The 10,524-nt window shown below is 41.8% G+C and overlaps 1 protein-coding gene across 1 annotated transcript; it reads right to left on the bottom strand.

Annotated features, from left to right (window-relative positions):
- Window positions 1–371: 371 nt before the first annotated feature.
- LOC125521390 (alcohol-forming fatty acyl-CoA reductase) lies at window positions 372–3,130 on the bottom strand. Its single transcript, XM_048686449.2, has 10 exons — window positions 2,928–3,130; window positions 2,718–2,821; window positions 2,407–2,606; window positions 2,204–2,304; window positions 1,922–2,114; window positions 1,671–1,832; window positions 1,507–1,588; window positions 996–1,262; window positions 775–902; window positions 372–687 (listed from the first exon to the last, which is right to left on the bottom strand). Exons 1-10 carry the CDS (start codon window positions 3,019–3,021, stop codon window positions 534–536), a joined length of 1,485 nt encoding a protein of 494 aa, XP_048542406.1. The 5' UTR covers window positions 3,022–3,130; the 3' UTR covers window positions 372–533.
- Between the last annotated feature and the right edge of the window lie 7,394 nt (window positions 3,131–10,524).

The raw sequence follows: 10,524 nt of genomic DNA, 5'->3' as shown, positions 1-10,524 counted from the left end.
CCACTAGAGCATTTGTAATAGTTTGTATGTTCAATCGTTGGTAAAAGTGTCCATATCAGCGGGCGAACAGGACATCATACAAGCTCTTTAATATGAGAGATATGTTAAGCGTATGTTAAAATCCAGGCGGGTCCACTAAATGCTGAAGAAATGAACAAGTTTGTCTCGGAGCTTGTGCATGGAGCGTTGCTTCAGGATCATACGATTTCATTCTCTCTCTTCTTTTATTTTATGCCGTGTCATCAAAATAGTCTATGTGACAGTTTTACCAACGATGATCATACGGCTGTTGGAGATGTCCTGAGAGCAAAGTTGACAGCAAGATCATAACATGCAAACAGTCACACCATGTGATCACTCAGACGCGCCACTTTGAATTGTGATCCCATGCTTTATTAATGGCGCATCTTAAATATATATGGAACATACACAACTATCTCAACGAAGGTAACACACCCATGAGAGTTGTGTAACAAATAGTACAACAATACATTCAAAGATAGTTATTTAGCTGGTTGGATGAAACTCAATTCTCACGCCAGATAATTGAGCACACCAGGAAAGTGAACCATGTAGAAATAGTCGTCCCAGTTGATTTTCTTGGGATCGAAATCAAAGTAGTATTCTCCTCCATCACTATTTTGCTCCATGGCCTTCCTCAGCTTCTCAAGGTTCATGTCATCAAAGCTTCACGACATCAAGGCCGAAAATCGTCTTAGAAAGAACTCTCTTCGATAAAATAAAAGGGCAAAACATTTCGTCTAGGATTCTTACCGCCCTTTGAATAAGGTGTAAGGCGCATAGAGCTCGATCAGATGCATGGCCAATCTGTATTTTCCACTGAGCTCGTTGTAGCGCCCTGAGAAAACACCACATAGCCCTACGTTTACCAGATGAAGGATCTATTCAAGTTCAGTCATAGGACAAACGCATTAGTCTCAGTCTCATCTGCGAAAAAAAATTACTCCAATTTCAAATCTAAGTATCGGCCGAACCTCAAGAGGGAGCTTGTACTTGATGACCATGTACATGCGGAGCCTTGCAACTGTGCTAAAGAAGCGCATCTCTTTCAGCTGGATGGGCTCGCCGTTCTCCCCTCGCGGCGGGTTGTCTACGAAGTAGCGGTGGGCCGACTCACGGAGAGTCGTGTAGGAGGCCGGGTTGCTCATGGACGATGTCACATGGTAGATGGTCTGTGCTTGTTCCTCTGAGTGCGCCAGCATGGCCACCATCATAGAGTTTACCACCATGTCCCCCGGAATCTGTCCAAACTCGGTTGTGTCTTGTGAGTAGTGAGTCCTAAGTATGTAAGTTCTACTCCCTTCATTTAAGTCTTTTTAGAGATTTCAATATTGACTACATACGGATGTATAAAGACATAGTTTAGAGTGTAGATTCATTCATTTTGCCCCGTATGTAGTTCATATTGGAATCTCTAAAAAGACTTGTATTTAGGAACAGGGGAGTATCTCTTTTAAAGTTTTCAATGTGAGGATGCAAACTCACCACGTCCATTATGGTATTGGGGTCTACTAGAAAGAATTTCAAGGCTTGCTTGGCGTAACCCAAGAAAACCGAGTCGATAGTCCTGAAGAAGAAGAAAAATGTAAGCTAATGTCACCAGAAACTGAACAAACAAGATATAGACACAATTTTTTTAATTCCATTACCTGACTCCTTCCATCCATCCAGGCAATGGCTCCTTGAGGATGCTGGTTATGATGCTCGGCCGGATGACGACGACCGGAAGGTCGCCTCGCAGGTGCCCCAGCAGCATCTCGCCCATTGCCTTGGTGAACACATAGGTATTTGGCCACCCGAAATGCCTCGCTCTTGATTCATGTGTAACAGGGAGACGTGTTACTACTGTTGCAGAAAGATGTACACATGCACAATTAATCATTTATGTTTTGTTTCTAACCTCTTGAGGCCAAGTTCCTTCATGGTTTTCCTCTCAGCCTTGTCAGTAGCACAGTTAGCTTTCAGTTCCATCTGGGTATGTTTGATCAGATTTAGCTCAGATTCAATGTCTAAGTGTGTGCCTTCCCGTAGTGTGTCCCCCATCATGAATGGTTTCTCTAGTATTAGTCCCTCTTGTTCACCACATACGTAGGCTGTTCAAGTCAGTTAATCACTTGTCAGAATTTCAGAGTAATAATTCATTGAAAAATATATACAAGTAATATAATCCTCTTTTTCGCACCAGTTGAAACGTGGAGCAGCATTTTTAGTTTGGTGCACTTGTTTGCTAATGCACAGATCTGCTTCGCTCCCAAGACGTTGGTGTCGAACGATACGTCGTATCTGCAAACCGCAACGCTCTTTGATCAAGTATCTAAAAGGGATGTTTTCAAAATTTTCTTTTATTCGTAACGAAATGTATGCTTTCACTTCACAGTTATTAACCTTTCATAGAAATTCGTAGTCGCAGCTCCGTTCACGATGATGTCTACAACCTTGGACACTTCTTTCAGCTTGGCAGTGTCTAGTCCAAAATCCTCATACATGACGTCTCCTGCCAAAGGGCAAACCTTCTCTTCGATGAAATCTTCAAAACCCTTGCCATGCTTTTCTCTGAGAACTTGGAAGATCTCCCTCCCTGTTACCTGCAGACGACGAAACACCGTTTGCAGTTTTTTTGTGTGTTTATATAACTTGAGATGTCTTAAAACTTTCCCATGTTCGGTTTGCTTGTTGAACTGTTAGAAATACTTTACCTCAGTCTGGACCCTCTGCCTTGCCGATTCGTCGTCGGTGGCTCGAACCAAGAGGAAGAGCCTCGTGACATCAGGCTGGATCCTCAGTATCTTCTCCAAGAGCACTATTCAGATGTAGCACGTAAACCATCATCAAGTGACACACACGCAGTGCATGCAGACTCTGAAACAGAAATGGGTGTATGGATCGAGGGCTGGAGGGAGGCATACCTTTTCCAAGGAACCCAGTTGCGCCGGTGATGAGGATATTCTTGCCCCTGAAGTATGCTGCGACCTGAGCAGCATCCATTTCGCTAATCACCATCGGATCCGTCTGCCACAGCTGAGCTCGTGAGATTATGTGACGATGTTTAAGCCCACTTGCAGGCTGTAGGTGGTAGTCTGATAAAGGTATCTTCGTGTTTGATGCCTGTGACGACTTGGCCACGGATTTATAGGGTTCCAGACGGCGGATGGAGCACCTAAATCGTTGCATTATTGTTTTTTATTATAGTTTCGCATTGATGGATGTCCACGGAAATTACAGGCGGAGTCAGGTCACCTATATCGGTGCATTATTGTTTTTTTTATAGTTTTTGTTCTGCGGGCAGAAAACCGTTGCTTTCAGCTGGAGCTAATTTATTCCTAATCTCACCAGAAACAGATACTTCCTCCATTTTTTTATAGTAACTACTCTTTAAGTTCCACGAAATTTCGTCTAGAAAATTTGAAAATTTTAGACAGGTCTGGATTCTGTTAACGTAAATACCTTGTGCCTTGTTTAACCGGCATATGATCAAGTAGCGATCATACCCGTGATATTAGGGATTGTAAAATCTGTTAGATTGATCCCATGTGATCCTGACTTGATTTTCAAGTTGTAATCATGTACTACTTTCTTCATTCCTAAATATTTGTTTTTTTAGAGATTTCAAATGGACTACCACATACGTATGTATATAGACATATTTTAGAGTGTAGATTCACTCATTTTGCTCTGTGTGTAGTCACTTGTTAAAATCTCTAGAAAGATAAACGTTTAGGAACGGAGGAGTAGTATATATGAAAGACAAAGCCCAAGTGGCACAGTACGGCTCCAAATCATCTCTCTATTATTCTCTAACTGATTCTCGCTCGAAGGAGTTTTTTTTTTCAGGGGGACTCGAAGGAGTTGTATTATTAAGATGTTTCTTTTTTAGACTAGCCACAGTGGGAGTAACTTCAGCAGTAACATCAAGTACAACTAAGCAAATTTGCTTATGTGGCAATGAGTTAATGAGGAGAGAGGTAGTTTGAGTAACTTAGCTAGTTACCGTAACATCACCTGTCCCGATGCACTATGAGTCTATAACGTAATAAATAAAGTTTTGCATGACACCATGAAGCTTTGCATGACACCCACTACGAAGGTAGTAATATAGCCTAGAAATATGTGTATATTACTAGTGTATGTCACTATGCACTGTGGCTAGTCTTATACGCGTTAGTCCCTCCCGTCCTTCCATCCCTCGGGTGGGCTGACGTGAGGCAGCCTCCTCGAGCCGATACGTGGGGCTTGGTGGGCGCGGCGGCTGGTAGTGGCGGTGTGAAGAGCTGATATGTGTCGCGAGGTTGTTGGTCTTGGTGGCTGGCGTACGCGGCAGGCGTAGGCAGGCGCTGCGGGTGGCCCTTCGGGCAGAACTGCTACCAGCCTGGTTCTGCTCACGATCGCCTGAGCCCTAGTGGCATACGGTGGCCGGAGGACGAGCGTCAGACGCGCGGGCTGCTTCAGGCCACATCTGGCCAGATTTGGGGCAGGAGTTGGCGTGCCACGCGGGGTGCTGGTGTAGGCCCTTCAGCCGAAAAAGTTTTTTTTACCGGAGCCGGGATATACAGATGCTTGAACCACCGTTCGCTGGAAAAGACTCGTGTCGTCAAGATCCGTGGTGTCTTTCCGCGTATAACTCGTGAAATGCACCCCCACACCCCTGACAGACCACATGCAGCACCACATACACCCCTGACAGCACTCTCTCTACACATGCACTCATTACAAAAGCACTTAGTTCACATACACTAGTGCAGAACCGGGCAATAGCACCGGTTCGTAAGGCCCTTTAGTGTCGGTTCGGTAACCGGCACTAAATTGTAGGCACTAAAGGCCCCCCTTTAGTACCGGTTCAGCACGAACCGGTGCTAAAGGGCAACCACGTGGCACGAGCCAGCTCCGTGGGCGCGTAGGACATTAGTACCGGTTGGTAACACCAATCAGTACTAAATGTTTGGGTGTGTTTTGGTTTTATTTTTTATTTTTACTTTAATTTTGTGTTTTCAATTTAATTTAGTGATTGTTTTACTTATAATGAGTTGTTAAATCATTAGGTGAATGTACCGTAGATTAGTTTGACTGGATGCGTGGATCCTAACTAAGTCATCAAGTATATGTCATATCCATATTATATATACTTGATCACCTACTTAAGTGATCGAAGTAATATGGATATGGCATATACTTGATCACTTAGCTAGAATCCATCCAGTTGAAACTAATATGTAGTTTCTTTCATAAATGATATAATAACTCATCATCATCATCATATTAATATAAAAACTCTTGCATCATATATATCATCACCAACGGTTTTCATAGCAAAGATATCATCGAGTTCAACATGGTAATGATATTATAAGCGTTCATAACACCACAAAAGCAAATCACTCTTTGAGATTAAGTTCAGGACGTAGAACACGGACATGAGAGGACAAATACTAAGAGCATGAACTAGCTAATTAATCACTCCTGCTGCTCTCTCTCGCGTAAAATAGCATAGAACATGTATAGCTTTGCTGATTCATCATATTGGAGCATGCAGATGAACCTGTCTCCTAATCGTGGGTTGCGCTTCTGATTGCTGCCCCCTAGTACTTCTCTGTGATCGTTCAAAATTTTGCTCCAGTCTTTTACTATTAAGCATTCCTCGCTATTAGAAATCCCGAATGCACTAAAGTGCATTGTAGGATATCTTGGCCGTAAGCTAACAATATACATGGTACCTTTAGTCTCGATCCAATCAGGCACAACATTCATCGGGAGTCCCTGTTGAAGAACATCATATAGTAACATACTTAGCAATGAAGTTTAGCTTAAAAAAATAATGTATGCAAAAGATGCACTGAGGAGAAATAGTAGAAATCTTATCATCTTTCCTAAATATATGTGACCGTAGTTCAGTACGAACACGATTGGTCGCACGTTTTGAGTACTAACATTTCTAAGTACAGGAAAGAAATTTGTCTTGACAGCATCAAGATCCTCAAGCCATGAAACATAATGACTTGTCTCGTCGCAGTTTAGTTCAGCCCCGGGACAGTGGACGGTCCTGTCTACCAAGCGCCGAACATGTTTGCTTGATTGGAAGTAAGCTGTCAATATAAATTGAGATCTATTAATTATTCAACTGGTTCAAATAATCTCATATCATAGACATAAATATGATTGAGAAACTCACATAATGGTAGAACTGGAGGCGTCTGCACATCGACCCAGATGTCTCTATTACCTTCCACTACAAGAAATCTGTTAATACGTGACGGATCTAGTCTGTCACAGATTAGTGAAAAACTGTCATGGGTGTCCATCCTTGACGGATTTGAAATCCGTCATGTATATCGCGTCATCATTTAATATCGTACCAGTCATGACGGTTCTTGGCCGTCATGGATCTGCCCCAGGCCTGCCCAGGCCCAAGCCTTTGTGATGGAATAATCCGTCATGGACTAACGCCACGTAGGATTTTCAATTGACTATTTCGAATGATGTGGCTGCCTACGTGGATACTATTTTTCGTCACGAAATCCGTCATGGATTTAGGCAAAATTTGAAAGGCAGTTTAAATTTGCTTGAGCCCATTAGCCCATTTCTTTTGGCCAAAGTTTGACCCAGTATGTTTTTAACATAATGCGATACACAAATCCTAATGCCAATTTTGGCCCAACAAAAATTATTTGCATGGTGTGAAACATTACAAAGTTTATCACATCCATCTGTACGTATCTACAGCATAGCAGTTTAAAAAAATCCTCTACAAAATGATAACATACAACATAGGTTGAGAAAATATACCACACAACAGAGTTATATATGAACCAATACAATCCATTTTACATCAACAGAACACATAAACTATTGAGTCTGTTGTTATTCAGGCTCTTGCCGTCGACGCTCTTGATGGCAACTATCATGTTGTAGATGATTGTGATGGGCAACACCAAGTAGCACTCTATCCAATATTACCTAGCATATTTACCAAAATATTAGATATTTGGAGATATGAATGGATGGTAGAAATAAGAGAATTGCAACAAAAATAAAAAATGAATTACATGATGTCCAGAATTCCTAAATCTTATTGTGGCTATAGATGGAGTATAAAACAAGAGTAAACATGTGGTTTCTTAAAATTAAGACAAACAAAAGTGTGTCAAATGAAATTCAAATGACAAAGTGAAAAAAATACACATCACAGAGCTCCAAGTACTATAGCAGCAGTAGTTGAGGCCATATAAACCCGCCAACGAAATGGCATATCACTGACAAACAATATCCCCCCATGATGTGTAAACTTTTTGACACATGAACATTTGAAGTTTATGTCATCCGGGTCGACGAGCAGCGGCAATGTTTATGTTGCAACTACACCTCAAAGGGCTAAGAAATAGTAAACAATACTTGCCTGCCAAGTGAACTTCAAATGGCATGGAAAATTTCACCAAAGAATATGATACAGTTTCCTTGAGAGATCTCCCACACTTAGTTTTATTCATGGAACATTAAGCTATGTATTTGTTATTAGATGAAAAATCAAAATTTGTAATGTAATGGACTATGAAACTTGAAAATACTTGATAAACAATGAAATAATAGATAGGGAAGTGCAGCTTGAAATGATCATGCATCGTTTATATTCATTCAGGATATACAGAAAAGCTTTTCTATCATAAACCCATTGATTTTATTATCCTGTTACTTCTGTGCATAACAATTTTATATGCTGCCCACTTGACCAACATAGTACTACTATTTATAAGGAAAAACAATAATGAAACGAAATGAACCAGTATATATTTATACAAGGTGGCAGCAGTAGGACGCATTGCTCCCACTTCACGAATCAGACTACAAATTTAGTCTGATGCACGGATATATAGGTACGTTCAGACTACAAATTTGAAGTAGGAGCAAGGCTTGCACGAACCAGTATATATTTATACAAAGTGGCAGTAGTAGGAACAAGGCTTGCACGAATCAGACTACAAATTTAGTCTATATATATCTTAAAAATTACTTCACGTTAATGAAGGTACAAGCTGAATCAGAACACATGTAAAAGTAATCACTGATATAGGTACAGATGCTGAAACCTTCCAGGACACAAGCAAGAAGATAAATTGGATTTTTTTTATGTAACTTCAAGGTCTAGAAATGCACAAAGATATTCATTGGTGGACATTGTGAAGGCAATACTATTTTTTGTCTAAATTTATGAAATGAATAATCTGATCGTGTTAGGTAGTTGTCAAGCATGTCTTACCATCAACGTTGTGTGCATTTAGGCATTCTAGTTGTCCTATATTTATGCCAGATACTGGACTGTAACTTCGACCAATTTTTCCAACATAACCGGTGTGGTCTCTGCTCTCTGCGCTATCCTTACTCCCTTTCACTTCCAAAAATATCAGAATAAGTGAGGATGGATATACAGTTGTTTGCCAACATTCAGTTCGTTCACAACCATGTTTGTAAGGCAACAAAAACAAAGATATATTTTGTATGCCCATAGTTTTACCCAAGTTTCAGCCATGAGATGAAGTTCCTCCCTGAAAACCAGCTAAGGCCTTGTACAACTTACTACAACTGGATCAAAGAAGCACACGATCTCACTTTAAGGAAGAGACGGAATAACTTATCTCAGATGACCCAGACATGCAGAGCCGAGTAGTGGGCGCATGTCCAACTCTTCAGTCCATGCATGTTAGGCCGCGGTCGGGGTTAGCGGAACCCACTGTTGTTCCATGCCGCCATCAGGGAGGAAGAAGCAAAGGCCAGAGGTTGGCCGCACTGCTGCGATCCAGTATGTGTGTGTGAGATGTATGCCAATCAATCAAAGAAACTTGTTAGATACACACAGGAAAAAATCTGATCATGTTTCAGTGGTTTGTCATGTCATGTTCAGATTCAGAATAAGCTAATAGAACCCAGCACAGCAAGAAACTAAACTTGCTTATGGAAATATCTCCTTAAGTTAAAGTGTTAACCATCAAGATTTTTTAACATTGGTGAAGCACATCTATACATTGAGAAAGTAAGATTAATAGCAAATCGAATGGCAAGAAATGAAAACAAGTACAGCTCTAGCAGTCTACCGATATGACGCTCTCGTTGCATTGAAATTTTATTCAGATGTTTCAAAATACCATTTTGTTTTTTGTCCTGTGTGTAGATATTTCTTTTGGGGGCGTTCAATTTTGCTCCAAAGACACCGACTAACCTAGACTGAAATGTTTGCCTACTCAGTTTCAGATCGATCCTCTCAACCTGTTCTATTCTATTTTAGTTGTAGAATTAGGTAGCCACAGACCAAAATCAATGAAGATACTGATTCGTGGAAATTATCTTGGGGTAAAAGACGAACTGACCAAGAAGCTATGAGATTAGTCCAAAGAAAAAAGAAAAAGAACAAGAACAAGTGGATCTTGAGTTTCGGTGTATGGGGCGGGCGGGAGATCAGACCTCATGGACGAGGAAGGAAACGGCGATGCCGTTGTGCTGCTCCCTCTACTGAGCCATGCCGTAGGCCACCGCAGGGCCACTCCGCTCCGACAAGCCGTCGTCGGGTTTGACCTCCATGCTGGATCAGCACAAAAGTTCGCAAAGGTAAGAGGTCCGCCTGAACAGAATTGGATTTAGTTCGATTCTTTGCTGCAAAAGATAGTAGATGTGCTAGTGCGTCCTTACCAGCAGAGGGAGGAAGAATCATGGGAGCCGATCCAGATCCAGTACAGAGAGGGACGGGAATTTCCTCCACTTCCAGGCGTGCTCTGGTTGGTTTCGGTGGAGGAGCAGGAGCTGGATGACGGGCAGGAGCAGCACGGCGGTCGTGTAGAGGAGGATACGGTGACGCGGTGTGGGCAGGGCAGGAAGTCGCTAACTAGCACTAGTAGAAAAAGGGTCAAACGTGAAGCACATTAGTGCCGGTTTGAATTAGAGCCGGCACTAATGTGTACATTAGTGCCGGTTCGTGGCGGCGATCAATAGTACCGGTTCGTGGCGAACCTTTAGTACCGGTTCATGCCACGAACCGGTACTAAAGAGGCTGCATCAGCCTGTGGTCAGGCTATGGCCCCACCATCACCATTTAGTGCCGGTTCTTACCACGAACCGGTACTAATGAGGTTATGGCAAGCTGTTTTTAGTCCCACCTCGCCAAGAGAGAGGCAGTATGAGCGGTTTATAAGCCGTGAGTGCACAGACAATGACGAAGAGTTGCAATGCTCACCTACATGTTGATTAGCTTCAAGCCTTGCGGAATAGCATAGATTGCACTGAGCTATGTGCAGTGCAGTCTACACTATTCCAAATGGCTTGAAGCAAATTAACCAGCATTGCACCTCTTTTTTATTTTTAATAACTTATCTAAACTCTGGACTTCTTTTGTGTTCAGTATGCAGCATTTAAAGCGACGTCATCAATTTCCAACATGTTCTGACATCATTTGTTGTTTTTCGGTCATTTACCTAATTGTTTAGAGAGCTAAATGACCGTGAAATTGAAAATCACTACAAAATGAAT

This window comes from Triticum urartu, chromosome 7A (genome assembly GCF_056163025.1).
Source record: "Triticum urartu cultivar PI428250 chromosome 7A, HENAU_Tu73, whole genome shotgun sequence".
In the NCBI taxonomy this organism is placed as follows: Eukaryota; Viridiplantae; Streptophyta; class Magnoliopsida; order Poales; family Poaceae; genus Triticum; species Triticum urartu.
Note: the sequence above shows the minus strand (reverse complement) of the source record. Positions and strands in the feature narration are given on the sequence as shown.

Excerpts from the sequence above, each read along its gene's own strand:
- LOC125521390 (XM_048686449.2), bottom strand. The coding sequence starts at position 3,021 with ATGGTGATTAGCGAAATGGATGCTGCTCAGGTCGCAGCATACTTCAGG. Across the intron at positions 2,607-2,717 it reads GGCAGAGGGTCCAGACTGAG|GTAACAGGGAGGGAGATCTT; the intron begins GTAAAGTATTTC and ends CGTCGTCTGCAG. Across the intron at positions 1,589-1,670 it reads GGATGGATGGAAGGAGTCAG|GACTATCGACTCGGTTTTCT; the intron begins GTAATGGAATTA and ends CTTCTTCTTCAG.